The following is a 27699-nucleotide window of genomic DNA, read 5'->3' as shown; positions in this document are numbered from 1 at the left end:
GGCTGAACCCCGCAGCGGGGGCAGTGTCTGAACCCCGCAGCGGGGGCAGTGTCTGATAACCGCGGGGCAGTGGCTGAACCCCCGGGGTATTAGGTGAACCCCGCGGCAGTGGCTGATAACCGCGGGGCAGTGGCTGAACCCCCGGGGTATTAGGAGAACCCCGTGGCGGGGGCAGTGGCTGATAACCGCGGGGCAGTGGCTGATGGCCGCCGGGCATTAGCTGAACCCCGCGGCGGGGGCAGTGACTGATAACCGAGGGGCAGTGGCTGAACCCCCGGGGTATTAGGTGAACCCCGCGGCAGGGGCAGTGGCTGATAACCGCGGGGCAGTGGCTGATGCCCGCCGGGCATTAGCTGAAACCCGCGGCGGGGGCAGTGGCTGATAACCGCGGGGCAGTGGCTGATGCCTGCCGGGCATTAGCTGAACCCCGCGGCGGGGGCAGTGGCTGATAACCGCGGGGCAGTGGCTGATGCCTGCCGGGCATTAGCTGAACCCCGCGGCGGGGGCAGTGGCTGATAACCGCGGGGCAGTGGCTGAACCCCGCGGCGGGGGCAGTGGCTGATAACCGCGGGGCAGTGGCTGAACCCCTGGGGTATTAGCTGAACCCCACGGCGGGGGCAGTGGCTGATGGCCGCCGGGCATTAGGTGAACCGCGCGGCGGGGGTAGCAACAGGACAGGGATAGTTTAAGTATTTACTGCTGCTGCTAAAATACGTGCCACAAAACATAGTTTGGTGTTCATAACTCAACTCTCTCATCGTAACGCAGCTTGACTGACAAGGAGGGTCCGCATCAAGCACTTCCTGTGTGTTAGACCCTCCCTTTCCGTCAGAAATCGCAGTTTGTAAAAGTGTTTCAGCGTTTGTAAAAGTGTTTCAGCGTTTGTAAAAGTGTTTCAGTATTTGTAAAAGTGTTTTGCGTCTTGTAAATTTGTTTTAAGTTTTTTAAATGTGTTTTAGTTTTTGTAATTTTGTTTTCTGACATGTTAATTTGTTTTGCACTTCAGGGCCACCGTAAATATCTCATTATTTTTAGATAGTAAGTAATTATTACGACATACTAAGTCATTGTTTTGAGGTACTATCTCATTATTATGACATACTAAGTCATTGCTATGAGGTTATACTGAAGCTGTGTAAAGGCTTCTCTGGATAAAGAAAAAAAACTTTTATTCCAAAAGTAAAAACACATTTTAAAATAAATACTTAGTTAATAATTAGTTAGTATTTAATGTAATCATGTGTAAAGGGCGGGGATCGGCTTCTATACATAGAAAAACAGCCAAAGATAATAAAAAATAACGGCCCCACCTACCGGCTCACATCGGCCAATCACAGCGCTGCAGGGCGTGGCCTGTCTGAATACGGGCGGGGAGAACGGCCGCCCTTTAGACCGGCGCGCGCGGCGGCAGCAGCATCCTGTGAGCGCGAGCGGAGGAGACGCTACATCCCCGCGAGCTGCACGCGCTGATCTGCCCGCGCGGAGTTACCGACCAGCACTACAGCCGCACCGGAGCGCCGCCGCGGGACCTGCGGGGAACTGAGCGCCGCTGCGGGGCTACTCTGAGTGAGAGAGTCGGATGTGGAGTTATTAACTAAAGGTTCTGGTTCTGTAAGGAAGTAACGGAGCTCCGGACCCGGGACTTCACCTACCCTCATCTGGACTCTTCACTGGACCTGAAATGATTCGGAGCGACTCCTCCAGACAGTGTGAACACAGCTGAATTCGCATTCTTTAGGATTACACCGCTTTTCTCCACAGTTCTCCGGTTCTACAGGATGTATGTTCTGGTTCTGCTGCTGTTCTTCTCCGTTACCGGACTCTCCTCAGTTTCGGCTCTGACCTCGCAGATGGGTGAGTTCGGTTCTGGTCTGAGGAAGGACTGAGAAGCAGATCTGCGGTTTATATTTCATTCTTTGACTAGATTTTGAGATGTTTTGGAAAAATGCTTAAATTTAGTGTTTAAATGTGGAAAACATGAGGAATAATGTGAGAAAGATAATGGCAATTAATTGAAGACTGAAAATACTGAAATTAAACTGAATTAGAGAGCTATTATGGATAGTATTTTTATATGACAAATTGAAAAATTAGAAATCAGGGCTGCAGAATGGTCAGTGTAATGTGTTTCAATTTTTTCATCATTTTCCCATTTTTCTACTTTTTAATTTCTGCTCCTCACAATCAGAATTTCAGAAAACAAAAATCACATTCACTACATTTTTCATACTTTCCATGCCATTAAAAATGTAGGTTGGATTATACCTATAGATTTCTGTTATGGAAAAATCAGTAAACTGCAAAAAAGTAGAACATTTGGAAAAATAATGAAAGTTCAGATTTAATTGATAAACGTTACACTGACCTACAATATATCATTTCAGAATCATCAACATAGTGTAGTATGTTCAATATTCAGGATAATTCAATCGCAAGATGTGCACTGACATATAATGCAAATCCCTGATAACAAAAGTGATGTAGAATCAGTGGTTATATGTACTAAAACAATGTTGTTCTCTAAAGCAGAATTGATTTATTTAATTCATTATTTCACTTTTTTCACCACTGCATAATTGAAATAGCTTGAGTGTAGGTTCCTCTTGCTTTGCAAAGAAAGTATCATTGTTGGGTTGTGTATTGGCAATAAAATTAAAGATACGATACGTATCACGATACAGGAATTATGATATTGCAATTCTGCGATAATGCTATATATTAGAATTATTTTATCCAATCAGAATAGTGGAACCTAACAACAGAGTAGAGCACTGCTAGAGGGTGGGGTTTAAACAAAACACTGAATGAACACCAATCTTTACATGTAAGCTAATCCTGTCTTTGAAAATTGATGTAATATTTGCGATATTACAATATTGATATTTTCTTGCACGCGATTTATGCAACATACCGTAAAAACTGTAAATAACATAATATATATATATATATATAATACAATATTAAACACAATAATATGTATTATTCTGCTCTGAGAGGAAGGTTAGGGTTAGTGTTGGGGTTGGGTTTATGTTTAAGTGTAGGCCATATATTGGGCAATATATTGGGAACATCGTTAATTTTGAAAGATATTAATTCAAGATAGCTATTAAAATGTCCATAGCGTAATATCACACCTGCTGTGAAATTAACCATCAATGTAGGATTTAATTACCAAAAAAAAGAACATTTATGGGTCACATTGGGTCAGATTTATTATTAAAAGATATTGACCATTGACCATTTTAGTAAAAAAAAATAGGTGTGCACCTGTGACAGCAATTTCTTAGAAAACTCACATTCTAATACTTTTAGAATGTAGCATAATTTGTACTCAGAATTTACTGCATTTCACCACAATAAAGAGGAATAATTATACTGTTGTAACAAAAGGATATGGAGGTTATACTCATACCCTAAGCATATTGTAGGGATGAATATCAGAGTAATACCTGAAAAAGTTTGGAATGCTAGTATGTGTGTGTGTGTGTGTGTGTGTGTGTGTCTGAGGGGATATGCGTGCGTGCCTCTGAGAGCAGATCAGGTCTATTTTCAGCATTTCTTCAACGCCCTGGATGCTTTTTGTTAAGGTCAAGAAAGTCGACTCAAGGCTAAAGACCTCTTGAACGCCACTTTCTGATGGATGAAAACAATAACCTATCAGCCAGCGAAACCCAGACTGACATAAGTGATGATGTGACCCACCCTATGTCCAACCATCCCTCTGAGGCTCTCTGAGACTTTCTAAGATTGATTGTAGCTCTCTGAGAATTTCGATTCATTTGCACCCTTGATTTGAGCATGTGTGAAACAACATTCGAAACAACTGCAACTTTAGAACCGTTTGTTTGTGGTGAGAAAATTTATCTTGATCTGAACCAACTATCGAATATTCTTAGCATATTTGAGCTAAATGGCTGTTCAGGTGCAGTTTAAGCAGATTTATAATAATTACACATAATTACTAAAGCTATCAAACAAATGCAGTCTTCTGCTGCTCCATGCTAAATTGTTTACACACTAAGTAAATGATATACAGCCCCTATGAAGCTCTCTAAGACTCTCAGTGATTCTCTAAGACTCTGATTCTCTAAAACTCTCTGAGACTCTCCCAGATCTTGAGGCTCTCTTAGACTCTTTGAGGCTCTGTGATTCTCAGAGACTCTCTGAGACTGTAATTCTCTGATACTCTCTTAGGCTCTCTAAGACTCTTCGAGGCTCTCTGAGACTCACTTAGGCTCTGAGGCTTTCTTAGACTCTCTGATGCTCTCTGAATCTCTGAGACTCTGAGGCTCTCTTAGACTCTCTGAAACACTGAGGCTCTCTGAGAATCTCTGAGGCTCTCTGAATCTCTGAGACTCTCTTAGACTCACTGAGACACTGAGTTTCTTTTAGATTTTTTGATGCTCTCTTAGAGACTCTGACACTCTAAGAGTCTGGGGCTCTCTGAGACTCTTTGGGGCTCTCTGAGATTCTGTAAAACACTGAGAGTCTGGGGCTCTCTGAGATTCTCTGAGACTCTCTGGGGCTCTCTGAGACTTTAATTTTTTTAGAGACTCTCTTAGACTCTGAGACTTTATGAGACTCTCTTAGACTCTTTGAGACTCTCTGAGACTCTATGGCTCTCTGAGATTCTGAGGTTCTCATAGACTTCAAGATTCTCTGAGACTCTCAGGTTCTCTGAGACTTTGAGATGCTCTGAGATTCTGAGGTTCTCTTAGACTTCGAGATTGTCTGAGACTCTCTGGGGCTCTCTGAGGGGGAGTATTGATCATTCTGTCACCAGCGTCTATTCCTGACTGCTCCATACGGGCTCCCACGGGTGTTTGAATTGAGCTATAATGCGAGGCACGGCCAAGCTACGCCTGGCGTCTGTTTCTCTCTGCTGTCGTTCACTCTTGCTTGTCCTGCTTTCTGAATTGCAGCCAGCTCCTGCGGAGGGAACATCACCATCTCCAGCGCCGGATATGTCACGTCCCCTGGGTACCCGTCCTCGTACCCTCTTTCAGAGCAGTGCGTGTGGCTCATTCGAGCACCGGACCCACAGCAGACGATCCTCATCAACTTCAACCCACACTTTGACCTGGAGAACCGCGAGTGCAAGTGAGTCCAGTAGACAAACACACCCACACATTCACCCACTCACACAGACACATACACACATACTGGTTTGTTGCGGGGCCAGCTGCCAGCCCCCTGCTTTTGTCTGTGGTCCAAGAGCTTTCCCCTCATCCAACACACCCACTTCATCTCAGGCCAGGCTTGTTGATAAGCTGGTCCCTGTTTCCCAAATTCTTTGTAGTGTCAAAATCTTCTTAACTGCTAGAGAATGGGTGAGAGAGAGTGTTGCATGTGATGCTCACTCTACCATTCAACAGGCTTTTTCTAAATAGAACAAGGACTTGGAAACCTTTAGCCCGGTGCAGTGGACACCACCAACCCAGATCACTGATTTGAGTACTGAAAAAACAGATGTGTTGGTGTGCTTGGTTCAAATATGTCCATCATTTCCACATCAAGTAAAAGACAGTCATACAAGAAGACTCCAGTGCCAAGCTTTCACAAGAAGAACTTTTTTTGTAATCAAGTTTTATTGAAAGTTTTCTAGACAGCAGATGTAACAACATAGTACAATACAAAGCTGACCATGTTTTCTTTTAAATCTCTTTTAAATTTTTAGCGGCTGTCAGGCCAGCCAACCAGGCTTTCTGTACTCTCTTTGCCATAGAAAGTTGACTTTTTAGTCACCCATTAGACAATACAGAAGATAAAGAACCAGTGTTGTGCCGAAATCAAAATACCCTTAATGTACATGTGTCCTGCAGTACAACGGATTACCCTGGCAATTACAGGAACCATTTATTGTTCTGCTGCACTGACATATCCCTGTCATTACTCTTGGATCAGGACAATGTCAATGAGAACCTGTTGTTTACATGAAGTACAATGGTAGTTTAATACGTGTCGATGAGTTTTTAAGCAGGAAAATAAAACAGGACAGGCTGGAGTCACATTTTAATCTGGTCAAAGTGTATCCAGATACTATTCAGATATACCATCCGGATCCTAAATTCTGTAGATTCTCTGAAAAGAACAATGAAGAATAACCAACCATTAAACCACTTAAAAATTATCTATTTTAGAATCCATGTAGTGTAATTACTTGTAATTTTAAGCCTTTATCAAAGAACACTTGAAGAACCCCCCATTTTACAGGGCGTCGCCATGTTTGGCATCTCCAAAAAGTGTACAGTACAGCAGAATGTAGTTTGGGTCATTTGTTAGACCTCTCATTTCTGTTTTTGAGGAGATGATATGATGTAAAAAATATGTTTTGAACATGTAAACCCATATTTGAATGTAGTACATTGTCATTTTCCTTAGTGCCGTGGTTCCCATCGAACCCAAAACCTAAACTCTTACCTAGAGCTGCTGATCCAGAGGTTCTGCGAGCAATATCAGATGGATCAGTGGTGATGGATTAGACCTGGAACTGATTTCTGCAGGGCAATAGATCTCCAGCAGCAGCAGGAGCAGCAGCAGAGTCTGTGACCGCTGGCCTAATTACACCAGCGCTCGGTCCCACGCTCGCATTGGCATGTTGAACGATGCCACCTTATGGTGGGAAATATAATAATTCAGGATTTTTTTCCTCAGCGCAGGGACTGTCTGACCTGAATGTGAATGAGGGGGGTGATGGGAGAGCTGGGCAGTTATTACGTTTATAATAAAGCTGCAGTCTGAATGAACGACGTTCCTCCAGAAGGTTTAATAGGAAAGGTTTAACAGTGTTTCCTCTGAGACAGACGGATCTTCAGGATCTTCAGAGTGGCAGCTGGGGGGAAAGTCAGACGCTGAATTGTCTGGATCTTAAGAGCAGGGAATGTCTGCTGACAGGCTCGTGACAGGTCTAATGGAAAGCGACGGCGGTGTTGTGTGTAATTATGCTGATGGTTTTTGCTGTCGGGGGGGTTGTGTTTGGAGCATTTAGTGTAATAGGAGTTGAAAGCAGGAGCATGTTATTGCCCTGTGGTCTATTAGTGATGATTTTGTTAACAACCTCCCCCCCGCTGAGTGCACAAATGCTCTCAAACATACACACACACACACAGACACATACACACACAATAGGGCTGTATGTACCTAAAAACTCAATATTCAATTCACAGTAGAGCTGGGCGATATGAAAAAATTGATGTTGCAATATATTGTAAAATTTTCATTTCTGCTTACATTATTGTTATTGCTAACAGTAGTGGTCCAGCAGTCTAAAGTGCTGCCACTATGATCACAAGATCTCTGGTTCGAATCCCGGTCATGCAGCTTGCCATCAGCTGCCAGAGCCCTGAGAGAGCACAATTGGTCTTGCTGGGTAAGTGGCGCTCTCTCCCCTCATCACTCCTAGGGTGATGTTGATGTTGATATGTTGTTTTATTCTGTAAACTACAACATTTCTCCCAAAGTCCAAATAAAAATATTATCATTTAGAGCATTTATTTGCAGAAAATGAGAAATGGCTGAAATAACAAAAAAGATGCAGAGCTTTCAAACCTCAAATAATGCAATGAAAACAAGTTCATATTCACAAAGTTTTAAGAAAAGTTCAGAAATCAATATTTGGTGGAATAACTCTGTTTTTTAATCACAGTTTTCATGCCTCTTGGCATCATGTTCTCCTCCACCAGTCTTACACACTGTTTTGGATGACTTTATGCCTTTACTCCTGGTGCAAAAATTCAAGCAGTTCAGCTTGGTTTGATGGCTTGTGATCATCCATCTTCCTCTTGATTATATTCCAGAGGTTTTCAATTTGGTAAAATTATAGAAACTTATCATTTTTAAGTGCTCTCTTGATTTTTTTTCCAAAGCACACACATAGTAGCCTACCATATCAGTAATTATATATTTTGTATGTAAAACAGTGTATTATACATATCAGTATTTATATATAAATTGTCCAGTCTTAGTTTAAACGATACAAATCTCTCACACTAGTTTCTCACACTTTTTTTTTTATACACACTCGCTGTTGGGTGTGTACACACATACACACATGCACAGAAAGACACACACACAACTCTGCAGGACCCCTGCACATCCTCAAGCACGCACACACACATACACACAAACACACACACATAAACACAGAGGACTGTGTGAGGACTAAATCTAGTAAATGAGATGGATCGCTTTAAATGCCTCGTAAAAGGTGCGTAAATCAGCAGCTGTCACACACACATACAGGCTGCATTACTATTGGCTCGGGTTTCATCAGCAGGGGACCAATAAAATGCCCCCAGTAATGAACGTCCTGTTGGGGACTCCTTCGAGAGAGAAATAGAGAGGAAAATAGAAGACAGAGAGAGAGAAGGAGAGAGAGATTGACAAATTATCGTTCCTCTTTCCTCTCGGGTTCTCACTTCTCTTTTCACTTCTCTTTCACTAAAACAGAGTCATTTTTGGGGACAGGAAGTGAACCTTGTATGTGTCTTTGGGTTGGAACTAGGGGTGTAAGAATATATACTTATTGTGTAACTATATTTTGCTTTGTAATACTGTAATAATCGATTATTAAAAACACAGTATTCATTTTTAATGATTAGTTTGTAAAGATTGGTGTCAGAAGTGGTTCATTTACTGGTTACTGTTCAAACCCCGCCCACTAGATAGAAGAGTTGTACTCTCTTGTTAGATAACACTCTTCTGATTGGATGAAAAGTAAACTTTTCTTTTTATATTCAAATTTATAAATAAAATACTGTGTTTTAATACTATAAGAGAATCGCAATATATTACCTCAGGTTACATTTTAAATCACAAGCCATACTGTACCATATATCTAAGCTCTTTGTTAATACACAGCCCTTATTGTTAAGTGTGTCTGTGGGTTGATTTAAGATCACTGCTCTTTCTACTGTCTAGGTCATTTCCTTTATAAGAAGTTTACTAAATAGCATTTAAAAGCAGTTGCTTTATGTATGACCTCTTAAGACCTAGATTTCTGCTTATCTGCACCTTATATTTCTGCTTATCTGCTTATATTTGTTTTAAACGTTGACCCTTTGGCATCATGTGGAGACACTGTTCATACATCTAGTGGTCACATGACAGCATTACACCCAATTGATTAAAAACAAGAGGGCAGGAATACCAATCAAAGTTTTCTATACTGAATTTGGACTTGATAAAACACAGTGGATCAACACCAGCAGATGACATGTCTCTCCAAACTATCACTGATTGGTGGAATCTTCACACCAGTTCTCGAGCAGTTTGGACTGTGTGTCTCTCCACTCTTCCTCCAGACTCTGATCCCTTCATTTACAAATGAAATGCAAAATTTACTGATGATCAGTGATGGTTTGGAGAGACATGCTGATCATCTGCTGGTGTTGATCCACTGTGTTTTATCAAGTCCAAATTCGATCTTACAGCACTTTTTCTGAGATCTTGATTTTTTTTATTATTGTTTGTAAGCCATAATCATCAACAATAAAATAAATAAACGCTTAAAATAGATCACTTGGTGTTTAATACATCTATATAATATGTGCGTTTCACATTTTGAACTGAATTACTGAAATAAAGTAACTTTTCAATGATATTCTAATTTTTTAGATGCACTAGTATATTGAATCGTAAGCCCTGTATTTTGATATGTATCGTATTGCTGAGCTCTTTGTGCTTATAGTAGCCTTACCACTATAGGCACGACACTCCTCCAGACAAACCAAAGCTAATGTTATTTCTGTAACTCTGTGCTATGCTACAGTGAAATACGGTGCTACTGGGTTTTTTGTCAGTACCCAGGCTGCCATATTGACTGCAGTCCTGGTTGGCTCACCCTGTCAGTTCTGGTCTCCTCTCTCTGGGTTTATGAGGACGGACTCAGCAGGAGCAGCTTGGAGTGTGTGTCATAGGGCCTGGAAGTGAGAAAACATTGCGACAGGCTCCGGTTCTGCAGCCACAGTCTGTCTTTTGTCAGTGTGGCGGTGTTTACACAAATTTCATCACACTGGAGACTCGCGGGGCTGTTGGTAGAAACTTCACGAGTGCAGAAAAGCCTCCTCACCCCTCCATGAGCCTCGTACATCAAGAGCTCAGAGCTCCATTGTCTTCAAACAATTAAACCATAAATAAAGCCTTTACACAGCAGAGAACAGGAAAGGTGTAGCTTTATCCCGTCCTTCAGATTCATACAACTAAACTGTGATTTACAGCAAATAAACTGGCTGAATTAAAATGATTATTTATACAGAAATCACAGTTTTTTTTAAACAAATGCTTCAGATTGTCGCTGTCCAATGAAAAACAAGTATCTTCAAAACAGCAACTTTACAGGAGAGAGAAAAAAACCTAAACTTTCAATGGAAGTCAATGTTAAAAGAGTTTATTTCAGGTCATTTTGGAGTATTTCTATTGGTCCGTTCATGAAGAAATTTTGGCACAATGTAAGGGACAGTTTGACTGTTTAAATTATGTAGTAAACTAAAAATCGGAAAAAATGGAGATACTTGTTTTTCATTGGAGAACAATGATATACACTACCAGAGAGGGATGTCCTGATCACATGTTTTGCCCGTGAGTCAGAGTCATCAATTCCGATCTGAAACTAACATCCAAGATGTCATTTATTATTATTATTCATTTTTAATTATTAGTGTCAAAACAGTATCAAAACTTACAATTTTTAGAACAAAAATGGATTCATAAAAGCCTTACATTGGGCTATCCTGTGCTTCTTAAAGGATAATAATAGCTCAATAAATATTAGGGGTGTCACGATCTCGATATTTTATCGAAATCGAATCGAAATGAGGTCACGATCTCGAGTATCGAAGTCAAAAAGAGGATCGACGATCCCTCCCGCGCGCGCTACGCAAATAGCGCAGCGCGCTACGCAAATGGCGCGGCACCAACACAGCGCATCCTATTCATTTAAATAGAGATAGCCACTGCATGAGCGCAGTCGGCGGGAGTGTGATCACTGTTTTTATCTGTCCAACGGGGGAGGGGGGGCGGGGGTTGGGCGCGCAGGTTTTGTATCTGTATCTAACGGAGGGGTGGGTGCGCGCAGGTGAGAGCGTGTGAACTCGATGAAATGCGTGTGTCAGTGTGACTTGAGAACACTGACTATAGATCACAGTGAGGTGGATTAAAAATCTTAAACTTATAATTGACTACACCTGTTGCTTTCCATTGAATTAAAAAAACATCTTTCTCTCAGATAAAGTAAACACAAGCGTGTTTCTGACTAAAATAAAAGCTTTTCAGGAGAGATATAAGTTATGTGTAAATATTTATAAGACAATACCCACATCACTTATCTAACCAGCCTGTACTGATTTCTGCCCCCCAATAATGCTTTCAATAACCTCTTGTAACCCCTGGGAGCCAGGGGTTACACTCTAATAGCCTTTAATAGTCTTCAGTAGCCTTTAAAAGACTTACCTGGCGGCCGTGGTGTGTCCACTAAACTCCGTAGTTATAAACATCCTGAGGTTAGCAGCGCGCTAACTGACCTGTTTATAATGTAATCCGAGCAGTGACTCCGTGTCGGCTGTTCTAACCTGCTGCTGTTAGCTGCTTGGGCTGAAAGATGAACTGTAGTGAGCTGTATTATCCGGTTAGTGGGGTTAAAACCTTTATTTGTTTACAGAAACAGTAAAAACGGACTGGCTGAGCTCTGTAGCCCGTGGCTGGGCTGTACTGAAGTAGTGACTGAGTGAAGAGAGCGGGGCTTGTGCTGCTGCAGCTCCGACTAGTGGTTTGATGAAGAACTGCAGCTTCATGTAATGAGCAGTTTCACCAGCCATCCACACACAGCTCTGATAAACTGCTTGTTTTAATAGTGCACACTGTTGCTACCAAAAAAAGTCACTAGATGGCATTACCATATATATCTTAATAAATAATAATAATAATATTTATAATAATAATAATAATAATAATAATAATAATAATAAATATATTATTTAAATTTTATGAGGCATAAAATAATAACAAGAAAAAAAAACAAGAAAATCGAGAATCGAATCGAATCGTGACCCTCAAATCGAAAATGAAATCGAATCGAGGATTTAGAGAATCGTGACACCCCTAATAAATATATACATTTAGGCTATATTATTCAATTTAATTTTAATTTACTTGAAACAAACAAAATATAAAAATCAGGAGTGCAAATATCAAACAGTGTAAATATATCTAAATTTTGTAAAAAAAATATATATATATTGGCAGAATATTTCTAAAATACATCAGAAAACATGAGAACATAAGTTATTTAAAAAAAAAATCATGGAATATAACATAATTTGAGAATGTTAGTCAATGTTAGCAAGGGATCAAATACTTATTTCCTTAACTGTATGTCATTATTAAAAAATTCTGATAAATTTCATTATTTCTGTGAAATAAGTCAAAAGTTCAAGTCTTTAGAGTTATCTGGTGTTGGTTTGTCAGAAGTAGCATTGTGTTATTGTTATGGTTCTGGCTGTAATGTTGTGCTACGTTAGCTCCTCCTGCTGTGGGCTGTGTTTCCAGACTGCTGGAAAAAATAAAGCCCAGAGTTTTGATTGTTGTTCCGCTCAGCCGTTTGCGAGAGTTGCCAGTCAGAATCCGAGCTAAGCCCAGACTTTAGCCCAGTAGCTGGAGAATGACCCGCATGCTAACCTGCACCAGATGGCCCTCACTGTTGTTCTTGGAGAGCAGTCAGTCAGTCAGTGAGCTAGCCTAGTGCTGCTTTCGCTACCATGTTAAACTAACAGAGCAGTGCAGGATATCAACTCAGAACCACAAAAACACACTCCACGTTTCTCCTAAAGCCTGTTAAACTGTCCGCACAGGAAACCCAGACCTCTCCCTCTCCTGATAGGTTTAGATTTTCTTATAGAACTGATGATCAGCAGTTTCTGGAGCCCTGAGAGCTTAGTGTAAATCGCCTGTTTTGGTGATCTGGAAGGAAAAAGAAAGAAAGAAGGAATGATACTGAAAAATGACTAAAATTAGCATTTTACTTCAGAAGAAAAACACTGGTACCCTTGTTAAAGTTGATAAAACATTCATATTTATATTGAGTTTGTGTGTATCTGGAGTGATCATTTATAGCTTAGTTTACCTTAGCTTAGCTTTGTTTGTTTAGCTTAGCTTTGCTGTGGTGTTTTGTTAAATTCTACTAATCGATAATCGATGTGCTACTTGTTTACACACCCACAGTTTTCATGTGTTTTTCATGATAATTTGTCTTTCTCTGGTATGATATACAATCTGAGCTTACTGAAAAGACAACCCAAATGAACAGAACTACCTAGCTAGCCACCTAGCTAACATATTAGTGTCCATTCCAACAGAACAGAAATGACACACAAAACTTACAAATAGTGTATCAGCTTTTTGTTAAAATTGCTTTGTCATATTTGTCTTTCATTAGCTTAGCTACCCAGCTAACAAAATAGAATATATTCCAACAGTAGGGAATTCACAAATAGCTAGGGTATTTTACACTGAGGGATTTTTTTACAGGTTTAACAGAACACAGCCTGTAATCGTAGTAAAAAAAAATGTTATGTCATTTATATGACTTTTAATATTTCAATATACATTATGGTACAGCTGATTGACGTTCATTAAAGGTGTATTACGTGAATTGGCAAATTCATTTTATACATTTTATCAGTCTATACTACCCTTATACCCCCCTTATACTCCCCATAGTACCCTATAGCCACTAAACTGTATTATATTACCTATATTCTATAAATTGCCTATATTTGCTTATACTACCCTATACCCCCAATATTACCTTATATTAGTATATACTACATATACTATCTTATACAACACTATGCTCCATATTTTTTACTCTATTACTCTATAATACCTTATACTCCCTATATTACCCTATATTCACTATACTGTATTATACTCTCTATATTCTCTAAATTACACCATGTTACACTTTACTGCCTATAATACCATATACTACCCTATACCCCCTATATTAGTCTATATGGCTCTATACCGATTTTATAACCCCATGCTTCAAAAATTACACATAGTCTTTACTACCCTTAAGCTCCATATAATACTCTATACTCACTATACTATACTATACTCCCTATATTCTCTAAATTACCCTTTTTTACCCTATACAACCCTTAATTCCTCATACTACCCTATACTACCCTATACCCCCCATATTACCCTATTTTAGTCCATACTCCCCAATACTACATATACTATCTTGTATAACACTATACTCCCAATAATACACTAAATTAACCCTATACAACCCACAACTCCCTATATTACCCTATACTCACTATACTATACTATACTCCCTATATTCTCTAAATTACCCAATATTACCCTATACAACCCTTTACTACCTATACTACCTTACTCGTTCTACATCTCTTTACCTTTCTCTCTCTCATTAAGGCAGGCGGACACTGTGCGATTTTAGCCCGATTTTAAGCCCGATCTGGTCGGATGCATGATCGGTCCGAATTTTAGCTTGATCGTGCTTGATTCAGTGTTGCAAAACCAGTTTTTACATAAACAATAAACAGAATAAATAAAAATATATTTTATTTTATTTAAGCTGCTGGTGTTTCTTTCGCAGCCTGACGCGCAGTCATTTTTCTATGCGCTCTCCTTCTGTAAAACGGACAACCCGTAGAGTCCACGTCGCCTCAGCCACCTGCGAGTCCATGTACGTCTCTTCCGTGGACTTTCAGCTCTCAACAGGGCACAAATAAGCAAAGCTAAGCGCTTTCTTTTGCAAGGCGACATGTTGTGTTGAAGCGAGAGTTTGTACGCAAAGAAAGCTCCGCCTACGGGCTGCGTTTAGACGTGCAGTGTAAGCTCCCCCGTCGCAGCAGGTCAGTCGGACCGCACAGTGTGTGCAGATGAATCGCAGGCGTTGTTCATACACGACAAACGATTCAAACGTGCAGTGTGAGCTCTCCAGAACGCATCCGATTACAAAAATCGCACAGTGTCCGCCTGGCTTTACTCTGTCTCAATTTACTCTCACTCTACTGCCATCTACCTCACTCTGCCTTACCCTTACTCTACCCTCCTCTGCCTCCAAAGCAGATGGTTCAAACACAATATTTCAAATGTTGCTTTAGATTTTCTGAAATTATGAATCTAAAACTGGTCTAATACATGTTTCTACTCCGCTTTCCCAGAACTGTCTGGTGTGTTTGTACTCCCAGATTTTGCCGTATGAGCAGCACAGATCTCAGTGCTTGTTAGAAAAGGTAAAATCTTTCTATTAAAATGATGCTGCCAAAGGCAGACTGAATGAAATCTCTTCGTTCTGCTTGTTTTAATGTAGCTTTTATCACAAGAGCCTACCTCTTTTAAAGTTTCTAATTGGAGGTTGCTGTTAAACATTAGTTGCTTGTTTAATTATTTGTGATGTTACCTGTGATTTGTCCTATAACTCTGATCTGTAGCAACACACAGGGCTGAGCTATGCTTAGAATGCTTTCATCTCGGCTCTGTTCATTTATCAATGGCCCTGGTGCTGTCGGGGTTGAAATTAGGGAACTCCATCAACTCCGGCAGCAGGAGTCGTGTGCTGGGTTTGACTGCAGGACAGGCAGGAGTCGGGCATCAGTGCTGGAATCCCTTAAGAAACGTGTTTTGTCTTTCTAATCACCACTTTACCCAGTCGGTCTGATTCAGCGTGTTTATTTATACAGGAGGATATTTTTATTTTGTCTGATTTCGCTCAGTGCTGAAAGGTCAGTGTGTGTGCAGGCTGGACAGTACTGCGTTCTTCTGTTTTTTTTCTCTTTCTTTTTTGCTTTCTGTTATATGTAGAGTATGTTATACTGGTGTGTGAGTGGGGGGAGGAGTGACATGGTCCTATCTCTGACAGTAATCTAATTAGTGTGAAGCAGAGCACACATGTTTAGAATCATGCCCAACACACTACGTGATCAGACTCAGGAACAGGACATTTGTGATTGTGATTTATCTGGTTTTTATCTGGTTTTGTTTGCAGTAGAAGTGTAGGAGTGTGTTTTTGATATCTGACTCATGTTACTGACCCTCTACATGAGTCATGCTATAATCAGATTTTTGCTTTGTAACCAGCCAATAAACTTAATGCTGCCGCTTTTTAAATATGATCATACCTCATCTAGGAGATGAAGATAATTTACCGGATTTTTTGTACTATAAGGCACTTAACCCAACTCTACTTCACTTTACATTTCTCTACCTCACTCTGCTTCACTTAACCTAACTCTACCTCACTTTAACTTCCTCTACCTCACTCTGCTTCACTTTACCTCACTTTACCTCCTTCTACCTCACTCTACATTTCTCTACTTCACTCTACCTCACTTTGCCTCCTTCTACCTCACTCTACATTTCTCTACTTCACTCTACCTCACTTTACCTCCTTCTACCTCACTCTACATTTCTCTACTTCACTCTACCTCACTTTGCCTCCTTCTACCTTGCTCTGCCTTACTCTACCTTTCTCTACATCACTCTGCTTTACTCTGTGTCATTCTACCTCACTTTATCTCACTCTAACATTCTCTACCTCACTCTGCTTCACTTTACTTTACTCTACCTCGCTCTACGTTTCTCTACCTTTCTTTACCTTGCTCTGCTTCACTCTACCTCACTTATCCTCACTCTACATTGCTTTACCTCACTCTCCAAAGCAGATGATCGGATCAATTTATAAATGTTGTTTTAGACTTTCTAAAGTCCTGAATCTAAAGCTGGACTAAACATGGAGCTACACTGCTCTCCCAGAACTGTCAGGTGTGTAACACAGAGAATTAAGTTCACCTTAGGTAGGTTTTTGCTCATCCTGGCATAAAGAAAAACATATGAGTTTCATATTGTCCTATGATGTACACATTTGGTGAGAAACTTAATGTAAAGTTTTGAGGATAGGAGGTGTGAGCTGGACGTTTTTAATCTTGGCAGATTGTGGTTTGATGAATAATAGCGATTGGAATAATAGTGATTAAAATCAGTGTGTGAGGTCTCTCACGTTTTTGACATCGGTTAAGATTTATATAATCCTGTAGTGTGTTCCAGACATCGGTGATCCAATTAGTGCAGAACAGATCACACATGTTCAGAATCACACAGACACACGACGTGATCAGACTCACCAACAAAACGCTTGGCCTTGGTTTTTATCTGGGTTTGCTGGCTTTTTTCAACAGTTAAGAAATATGTTTTTGATATTTGACACATATTACACATACCCCTCTCTTTCTCCCTCTCTCCCCTTCTCTCTCTTTCCCTCTCTCTCTCTCTTTCCCTCTCTCTCTCTCTCTCTTTCCCTCTCTCTCTCTCTTTCCCTCTCTCTCTCTCTCTCTTTCCCTCTCTCTCTCTCTTTCTCTCTCTCTCTCTCTCTCTCAGTGAGAGTTTGGAAAGCACTTCCAAATTCCTGCACCCTCTCCACCCCCACCCACCCTTTATTTTCTTTTGCTCACTCTCACTTTTCTCTGCTTTTCTTTTTCTTTTCCCTACTTCTCTCTTTCTCTATCTCTCTATCTCTCTAACACACACACACACACGGATGTACATGTTGTCAATAGCTGTTTTGTCTGTCAGAATGTGTTCCTTGTTGGCCATGCCACTGAGACTAATCATTAATGTGACCTAAGGCCTCCCCTTCCTCACACACTACACTATACACACACTACACTATATACACACACACACACATGCTTACACACATGAGCCATGTAGACACATGTAGACACAGATATTGTCATTGTAATGCAAAAATATTGCATTTCAAAAATGGTAGCTTTACAGCAAAGGGAAAAATATTTTATCGATCAATTAGGACTGTGAGAAAAACAGCATTTTAGTTTTTATTGCCATTTTACTATATACACAACGATAGAGCTGTGTTAATATGGTGAATAACAGCAAATTGATTCATCTGACATAACAGGACCGGAGAAAGACCAAAGTAGAACAAGGCAAAGCGAGGTAGACTGAGAAAGAGTGAGGTAAAGAATGAGAAAGAGTGAGGTAAAGAATGAGTAAGAGTGAGGTAAAGAATGAGTAAGAGTGAGGTAAAGAATGAGTAAGAGTGAGGTAAAGAATGAGTAAGAGTGAGGTAAAGAATGAATAAGAGTGAGGTAAAGAATGAGTAAGAGTGAGGTAAAGAATGAGTAAGAGTGAGGTAAAGAATGAGTAAGAGTGAGGTAAAGAATGAGAAAGAGTGAGGTAAAGAATGAGAAAGAGTGAGGTAAAGAATGAGAGAGTGAGGTAAAGAATGAGAAAGAGTGAGGTAAAGAATGAGAAAGAGTGAGGTAAAGAATGAGAAAGAGTGAGGTAAAGAATGAGTAAGAGTGAGGTAAAGAATGAGAAAGAGTGAGGTAAAGAATGAGTAAGAGTGAGGTAAAGAATGAGTAAGAGTGAGGTAAAGAATGAGAAAGAGTGAGGTAAAGAATGAGAAAGAGTGAGGTAAAGAATGAGTAAGAGTGAGGTAAAGTGACTTGGACGGGGTAAGAGGGGTGGGAATCTCTAGGCAACTTGCGATTGGATTCCAATTCAGAGGCCTGCGATGCGAATATAAACCGATTTTCGATGCATCTTGATACATCATTTTCTTCTATTTTTTTTTTATTCATAGTGTGAATCCTTGGTACTTTTAAAGTAAAGTATCTGTAATGATTCATAATGAATTCTACTATTTTAATAGGTTCTATACACCCTATTTCTATACATTTGAGAAAAAAAAAAACATAATGGTAACTAGGGGTGGGCAATATTATATCGAATACAATATATCGTGACACAGAAATATCATGGTATTAAACATCCATATCGTGATAATAGGGCTGTTCTGTCTTAAAAGTAGTCTATTATTTACTGTGAAGCTTTAGGTGTATTTATTGTATAATTGTTTTAGTTTGCAGTTTATATGCATGCACTAAATATTCTGCAATATTATTTGCTGCATTTTATTATTTTATGCAATATTATTTATTTTGCCACGTTATGATTATTCTGTTATACTATTATACTATATTCCTGAAATGAATGTATTATTTTTCTGTTTTCCTATATCGCCAAGTATATCGTTATCGCAAAAATACCCTGAAATATCGTGATATTATTTTAGAGTCATATCGCCCACCCCTAATGGTAACGGTAGTCATTCCATTAGTTAAATGATTAATACAGAAAGCGATGATTAGTGTTGCAAGGGTAATGTTAGGAAAGCTTCAGCGGTGTGTTTGTGTGTGTGTGTTTGTGAGTGTGTGTGAGAGAGAAAGCAAGTGTGAGTCTTCAGCACAGTGACGCTGTGTCTACAGTTTTGAGGAAAATGAAGTGGAGGAAAATAGCGGATAGCTCCAAAGGTACCTTGCTGGATTAGCGTTCATGCTAACCGGACATAAATTGGCGTCAATAAACAGCTAACACACACACACACACACATACTTGGCATTTAATGAGGTAAATGCGATATCAAGCGATGTGCGTACTTTAGAACACAGAATCACATAAGTGTACTAGGAGATCAGAATTTAGTTTCGCAAAATAAATTTATTTTTGGCATTTGTGAATCGATTCAGAAATCGTCCAGGTCCAAATTGAGATGCATCTAAGAATAGAACTTTTCCTCACCTCTAGAGTTAATAGTGATTAGTGAGGTAGAGTGAAGTAGAGCGAGGTAGAGTGAGGTAGATATCAGGGTGATTTTGGAATATTTCTATTGATTTCTGCACAGAAATACACAGTATACAGAACAACACCGTGAAAATTTATGTGAGCATTTGTCTGAGAGCTTCATACAAGTGTCCTTTCCTAGGAATGCCCACACTTGTGTAAGCTGTGAGGTGTTATCTAGTGAGTGAGATCGAACACTGCCCAGTATTTTTTTTTATTGACAGTTTTTTTTTTGATAGAACTACTAGCTGGTGTTTAATTAAAGATATTAATTAATAATTTCTGCTCCACTGGCTGCAACACAAGCCCAAACATGATTGATTATTTTCTTAGAACGTTTTTATTGTTTTTATTGTCATCCTGACCTCAACTGGACCTCCATCATTCCTGTTAATGACCAACTTCTAATTACATAATGGGCTGAGGAGGAGGAGGATAGTATAGGAAAGGATGCTTTACTGTCTTTTTACAGTCTTCTCTGCTTTTAGTGCATCAGTTATTTTATTTTTATTTTATTCAGAGTGTTAGGCAGCTGCTTAGAGGAGCCTGTAGCTGCTGATTGCCGGAGCTGTAAGGCTTTTTTTTTTAAATCTGATTTATTCATTTTATTACTAATATTATATTTTAATTTTAGTTGAAATAAGGCTATGCAGCTTTTGTGTCCCTGTTTCTCTAAATCTCAATCAAAAATAACCACTTAAGTATAAACCAGCATACATAACATTAAAAATACATATGGTGTACATTTAGACTGCTGTATAAGATTTTACAGCACAGCAGCAAAAAGGTTTGTGTGGTATCAATTAGAAACTATAATTTATTTATTACATATTCTATAATTCTTCCACAACATCTAAAACCTATAAAACCTTCACCCCAACTTATAGAACATCACAAGTCCACGTAATAGGGATTCAAGTTTAATTTTACACTGCAAACACTAACATTGATTAAGTCCACTAACTATCATTGTCTACTAATAGGTCTACTAATATTGTACTACTGCATTGTAACATTTACTCGCTTGCTGAGTAGTCCAGGGGGCTAAAGTGCTGCCACAAGATCGCTAGTTCGAGTCCCGGTCATGCAGCTTGCCATCAGTTGCCAGAGCCCTGAGAGAGTGAAATTGGCCTTGCTCCCTCTGGGTGGGTACAATAGATGGCGCTCTTTCCCATCACTCATCACTCCTAGGGCGATGTGGATCAGCACAAGGCGGCATCTGTGAGCTGATGTATCGGAACCGCGAAATCGCTGCGCTTTTCTCCAAACTCACTGTGATGCTACTTAGCATGTGCTAGTCTACACCTTCCTTGTGTTGTGTGGGAGAAAATAGAAATAAATCTTAAAAAAACTATTAAATATTAGTTTTCATAAAGATTTCATAAAGATTAACACAGGATATCTTATTTGGGATGGGTTCAGTTTCTGAATAGAGTGGAATCATATATTAGAAGAGTAGAGCTTTGAACGATTGTGCGGTTTCTAAGCACATTATGAATCTAATTTATAACCGCATTACAGATCTAATTTATAACCGCATTACAGATCTAATTTATAACCGCATTACAGATCTAATTTATAACCGCATTATGAATCTAATGTTGGTGAATGAGGTCCAATGGTCATAACTTGTTAAAATGAATGTAATGAGATTATTACTTAATCATAGTTATTTTGGGACATTTCTATTGGTCCTTTCTTTGGGGCAGCTGACATTTCAAATAGTGTAAAAATCGGAATAATAGATTTCATATGACACACACACTGTGGGAAACTCCCTCAGTGGAAGAGTGAGTTATGAATATTATGCGCTCACTCTCTTATGTTTCACATTCAGCTCAGATTTAGCCTCTCAGCCGCAGCATCGCCAGGCTTTCCCTGTAGTACAGCGAATACATGTCATCATGTGCACTGCGGCTTTCTGTTTCCTGAAGATGAGCTTCCACCACTATCTGTCTCTGTTCTGTTTTAGAAACCCCAAACCCACCATCTCCTGAAGTTAACCAGCACCCAACCCAGCAGAACATTCATTCACCCATCCACCCACTCCATCCACTCTCTCTCAGCACCAGCTATTTGGGAATGTGTGTGTGTGTGTGTGTGTGTGTATTTGTGAATGAGTGTGTGAGGGGATGCTAAATAAGTATATACCCTTAATTAGCATACCCTCTCATTTGGGTTGGAGTTGAGTGCTGTAGTTCCTCTATTTCTGCCACTCATTCTGTTCTTAAATAATGCAAAGAAAACAACTTTATATTCATAAAGAGTTTTAAGAGTTCAGAAATCAATATTTGTTGAATAACCCTGGTTATTACTCACAGTTTTCATACATCTTGGCATCATGTTCTCTTCCACCAGTCTTACACACTGCTTTTGGATAACTTTATGCCTTTACTCCTGGTACAAACATTCAAGCAGTTCAGCTTGGTTTGATGGTCAATTCAAAGACTGTGTATAGCTGGACAGAGCATCGTCTCTCAAAACTGAAGCCACCATAGGTCGGGTGCCCCCTGCTGTTTGGTTTCAGAAAGCTGTGTAACCCCACCCATCCCCATAGGTTTCAATGGCAAAGCAGACAACTTTCAATCATGTTTTTTCCCAATATACTGTAATTCTACCTCCATTATTTAAATGCAACAGTAGTGTAACCTCTAATTGTAAATTTTTTATATTCCCACAGAATTCGTTTTTTTTAAACCTTTTTCAGCACTATCCAAAAAGGTGTGTTTATTGTAAAAGGGATGGGTTACACCTAGCCGGGGTGGGACCAGTGACTGTATGGGTGGAACCATAGACTGTGTGAGTTCTGTGGAGACCGCTCTCAGGGGCGGGGTTATTTAAATGAGTAGGCTGTCTCTCCACAGTCTTTCTCCCTCCTCTGGTCTCTACTGCGCAGACTCGGGTTTCGGGATCGCCAAAATGGCAGAAGATTTTGGCTTCATTTTCATTGAATGAATGGGAACAGCGACACGGCGTCCATCTTTTTTTACAGTCTCTGGGTCAAATCAAAGAAACTCATCATTTTTTTTCAGAGCTGAATATCTACTAGAGACAGATTATATCTATTCAGGGAGGAACTGGCTCACTAGAACACTCAGGCTTCATTAGTGTAGCGTTATAAGGCGACATTTACATCTCGCTAGCGCTGCGGTTAGCGGCTAATGCCAATGCTGCTGCGCTAAGCTTACTGTAAATAAACAGAAGCGTTTTACTCAATCAAATTAAGATTTTTTTAGGAGAGAAATCTGTGTAGATTAACATCCAGCACTTGTTTGAATTTAATTATTTCATTTATTTTTTAATGGGAAGGCGACATGGTGACACTTTCTCACTTCAGTGTAGGCATCCTAACTAGTGTCACTTAATGCGCCTTATAATCGAGTGGCCCTTATGTGTGAAAATAGACCAGAAAATAGAGGTTCATTGCTTGTAGGTCCCTGAGCCTTTTTCTGACTATTTTATGGTGATAATACAACAGCTACAGCAAAAAGAAGATATGATAACAGCAAAATTAGTATTCACACATCAAAAACAACAGAATTAGAACTAAAGAGAGCTGGCGAGATAGTAAGTAGTTAATGCAATTATATATTCTGACCAAAATCTTACAAACTGTCACTTTAAATAAATATTAGATATATAAACTATGTTTAAGAGGATATAACATGCTTAGATATCAATATTATTCTTAAATATTAAAATTTATAAACAGTTAGTTCTGACCTCACAATCTGATTGGTTGAGAAGTGATCTAGCCGTGATGATATTCGTGATAACATCACGGCCTTCTAACGCTAAAGTTGTATCACTCCGCCGACATGTTGCCGAGTAACGGTGTATATACACAGGACACCCGCAGCAGCGTTAGCTTAGCACAGGCTAGCGCTCAGCCGCGGCACGCTCGCCCGCAGCGCAGGCTTGTCTTTCGTGGAAAAAAGGGAAAGAAAATCGCTCGGTTAATGCCATCTGACAGCCAGAACGCTAACTAGCCAGGCTAGGCTAAGCTAAGCTAATGCTAAGCTAAAAAGCAAGCTATGCTAACCTAACCACAGTCCAGCTAAAACCAGCTAAAACCAACACCACCCAGCAAAACAGGCAGAAATGCTCAAAAATGTGCAGCGTTCACCTGAAGACGACTCCACGGAGCAGGAGAGGAGAGTATTAGCCTTATTTCACGGTCCTAACGTTACCATCTTCACTTATTCACAAGTTTGCTTTAAAGCTAACTTTCGTGGTGTTAGTCTTTATAAACCATACACCGTTTTGTAGTTAAGTTTCAGTTCTGTTACAGTTGTGGTGGAACTACTTTTTGGCGGAAGGCACAGTCCATATTAAAGCATATTCATTCTGAATTTCTTAAAGTTCTTTGATTTATTTTCTTTATTCATTTTGTAAAAATTAACTGTTGTATAAAAGCAATAGAACACTCGAGATAACACACTCCCTCTCGTGTTCTATTGCTTAAAAAAATAGATTTCAGGAACAGGTTTTAAGCATCATTTGAACAGGGTTGTATGATATGCAGCTCAGGCTGTGATTGAATCTCACTCTGATGGATAGTGTATATCTGTGTGCTGCTCCACTGCAGGGGTGTCATTAGCGTCAGCACACAGTTTTGCTGTAAGATCAGCAGATTTCTGTCCATTAGGACTACCTTGTGGTTTACAGATATTTAATTTTTAATCACAGCTCTGAGAAGCTGTTTCTGGAGAGAGCGCGGGGGGGGGGGGGATCTGATACGAGGCAGATAGCTCACGATTACTACTTACTATAGTGTGCCTGTTACTTAATGGATTGAATTATTGATCAGTATTGATTTTAGGAAAGTGTCCTGTTGGACAGAGATTGATTAGGCTATTGACCAGGCCCAGTTTTTTTGTTTTTTTTGCTCCCTAGAGGTTTTGTTTTCCTGTCTTTGTCTTTTTTAGAGCCACCGGGACGCACCGTCTCTCACGTTTCTCACTTTTTTTTCACGTAGCATCTGGCATCGGCCCTCAGAGGCCTACCAGGTTATTATTGCTACCATATGCCCCTGTCACCAGCGCCGTCTCTGATGCTCCTGCTGAGTAGCTGAAATAAACCACAGAGGATCAGAACACACGTGAGCTATTGTAGTGATTTATTTACTCACCGTTTAACAGAACCCTCAGCAGAGTCAGGAGTGAGCTGCAGGTGGATCAGCATCAGAATGAAGGTTAATCAAGGTTATTTACATGACATTGTCGATATAGGAAAGAAACTGAGAAGTAGAGCTAGACGATATGATGAAAATTTATATCACAATGTATAGCTCTGGAAAAAATAAAACATAGGAGAACCACTTAAAAATTATGTTTCTTTGATTTTACCAAATCAAAAAGCTCTGGAATATAATCAAGAAGTAGATAGATAATCACAAGCCATCAAACCAAACTGGACTGCTTGAATTTTTGCACCAGGAGTAAAGGCATGAAGTTATCCAAAAGCAGTGAGTAAGACTGGTGGAGGAGAACATGATGCCAAGATGAATGAAACCCATTATTATATATACTCTAAAGTGTTTTGCCCTTTCTGCTCAGCTTGAATGCAGTGAACTGACAGCAGCTTCCTGTAACAGACATCAGTCAGTAACAGATGCTGTAGATACTCAATTTCACTTACAACTCTACACCAGTATATTACAGTTCGTTGTAGATTTCTTTGCCTCTAAATTACAAAGAATTTGTAGGAGACAGTCACACATTCCATATTTAATTATGTTTTAATCAAATTGTTATTTAGTAAACTCTGATTCAAATAAATAGTCAAGAAAAATGGGATGTTTTTTTTATCATTTTGTAACATATCATCGCAGTCTAAAAAAAAAAACAAGATTCTCCATTTTTGTTGATTTTTATTTTACTACATAATTTAAACACACAAACTGTCCTCTACACTGTGTCACAATGTCTTGCTGAATGGACCAAAAAAATAAAGTTGCTGTTTTGGAGATGCATGTTTTTTTTATTGGAGAGCGACTATATTACTAAATATTTTCATTAATATTATCTAACCTGAAGACACATAAAACAAACTTTAATATCAGACAAATATATATTTATATAAATATAAAAAATAAAAAAGCTTTTTTTTTTATATTGTCTAGTCTTGTCATTTAGAGCATTTATTTGCAGAAAATGAGAAATGGCTAAAATAACAAAATACAATTCAGAACTTTCAGACCTCAAATAATAATAATAATATGAAAACAAGTTAATATTCACAAAGTTTTAAGAGTTCAGAAATCAATATTTTGTGGAATAACCCTGATTTTTAATCACAGTTTTTATGCATCTTGGCTTCATGTTCTCCTCCACCAGTCTTACACACTGCTTTTGGATAACTTTATGCCTTTACTCCTAGTGCTTGAAAAATTCAAGCAGTTCAGATTGGTTTGATGGCTTGTGATCATCCATCTTCCTCTTGATTATATTCCAGAGCTTTTCAATTTTGTTAAATCAAAGATTCTTTTTTTTATCCATATATAATTTTATGTATGTAGAATTAATTAAATTAATGTGAGTGTGCTGTTTTTTAGCCCTTTGCCGGCACTCTATATAACAGCGTTTTGATACCAGTGTTGCCAGATTGCTACTGTGTTTTAAACTCCTGATGAGAGTGTTTTTCTCAGATTACAAATAGATAGATTCTCTCTCCTGAGAGAGATCTGCTGCTGCTGCTGCTGCTGCGTGTGATGATGATGATGATGATGAGCTTCAGTGTTTGTATATTATTCGCCCCATAGAGGAGCAACTATGTGCGACATGCAGGAACCATGCTTCATTTCACACACAGGGTCACATAGAGGTCACTACAGACTGGCCTGCAGTGTCTTCAGTTATGAGAGAGAGAGTGTGTGTGTGTGTGTGTGTGTGTGAGGGGGTGAGGCGTAAGGTCGGCAGGAAATGCCTCCTGTTTTAAAGAGTGAAAGATGTTCTCACGAGGACTTTTCCTACATGACATCTGAAAGGTTAATCTCTCTCACTTCAGCGCTGATTTATCTACAGTACAGAAACTTCCAGATGCTGATCTGTGAGAGCGGGGTCTGTGCTGACCTGTGTGTGTGTGTGTGTGTGTGTGTGTGTGTTATCTACCGCTTAGGATGATCTTAAATTCAATAAATACTTTCAGTAATTGAGAGAGGACGGATTCTCTTTGAGACATCTGGTATCTATTCCTAAAGGTCAGGAAGAGCAGAAGAGGGGAGAGTTGGAGTCGGTACCGTTTCAGTTTCAGCTTCAGCTGATCTTAAATGATTTGTGGGTGGGGGTTTTTTTTGTATTTATTGTATTTTTTATTTACATTTGTATTGCATTTTAAAATACCAAACACCTACAGCACAATCTTTGAAATGAACAACCCTCTAGAACTTTAGAGATGGAAATATGTTTTTTTTTTTTTTTTTACAAAAACATGCCATCTTTGTTAACTTTTGTAAAATCTCAGACAGATCTACTTACCTGGGTGGGCGCCACCAATGGATTTTCACCCATTTAATCCAGTTTATTTCTTTCGGTATGGTACAACGTTTTAACTGGGTTGCGTTTAGACAGAAAGTTTGAGATGATTGGGATGGCACAAGTATTAGTCCTTCAGATCTTCTTAAATTAGAGGGCAGGCTGCTGCCAGAAAGCTCCTCAACAGACAGACTGAGCAGATCCTTTGTCCCCAGAACCATTAATCTATATATCTATCTCTAATCTATCTTTTTAGGGGTGTGCCATATCGTATCCTATGCCATAATATCGCCAACGTTTTTGAATATCGTGATCGATATTATGCCCTAAAATATCGTGCCACATCACTCACCCCTAATTATTACATCAGAGTTCAACTTTTTTGCTGTTTTTAGCAAAAGAAAAATTCACACTGTTCTCATTTCCCATTATATATCTACTAGAGACAGATTATATGTGTTCAGTATCATTTATTTTACTTTAATCCTGGATATATGGAGATATATGGAGTGCATTATTATTAGTATCATGACATTCTGGATCATTG

The 27699-nt window shown here is 39.4% G+C and overlaps 1 protein-coding gene and 1 long non-coding RNA gene across 9 annotated transcripts in view; both read left to right on the top strand.

The window, feature by feature from the left end:
* Positions 1–1400: 1400 nt before the first annotated feature.
* nrp1b (neuropilin 1b) overlaps positions 1401–27699 on the top strand; it is a 74796-nt gene continuing 48497 nt past the window's right edge. The window contains exons 1-2 of the mRNA XM_022679313.2: positions 1401–1854; positions 4923–5100. Coding sequence (XP_022535034.2) covers positions 1779–1854; positions 4923–5100 — 254 coding nt within the window. The 5' untranslated portion in view covers positions 1401–1778. The remainder of the gene's footprint in view (positions 1855–4922; positions 5101–27699) is intronic.
* LOC125801087 (uncharacterized) lies at positions 17455–18582 on the top strand. 8 transcript variants are annotated; one of them, XR_007438597.1, is made up of 3 exons: positions 17455–18008; positions 18141–18162; positions 18271–18582. It is a non-coding gene; the product is annotated as an uncharacterized LOC125801087 (long non-coding RNA). The 8 variants fall into 8 exon arrangements; XR_007438595.1 differs by having other exon boundaries at positions 18141–18184; XR_007438594.1 differs by having other exon boundaries at positions 18141–18250; positions 18293–18582.

Source organism: Astyanax mexicanus, chromosome 4 (genome assembly GCF_023375975.1).
Source record: "Astyanax mexicanus isolate ESR-SI-001 chromosome 4, AstMex3_surface, whole genome shotgun sequence".
In the NCBI taxonomy this organism is placed as follows: domain Eukaryota; kingdom Metazoa; phylum Chordata; class Actinopteri; order Characiformes; family Acestrorhamphidae; genus Astyanax; species Astyanax mexicanus.
This window is presented reverse-complemented; position numbering and strand designations above follow the sequence as displayed.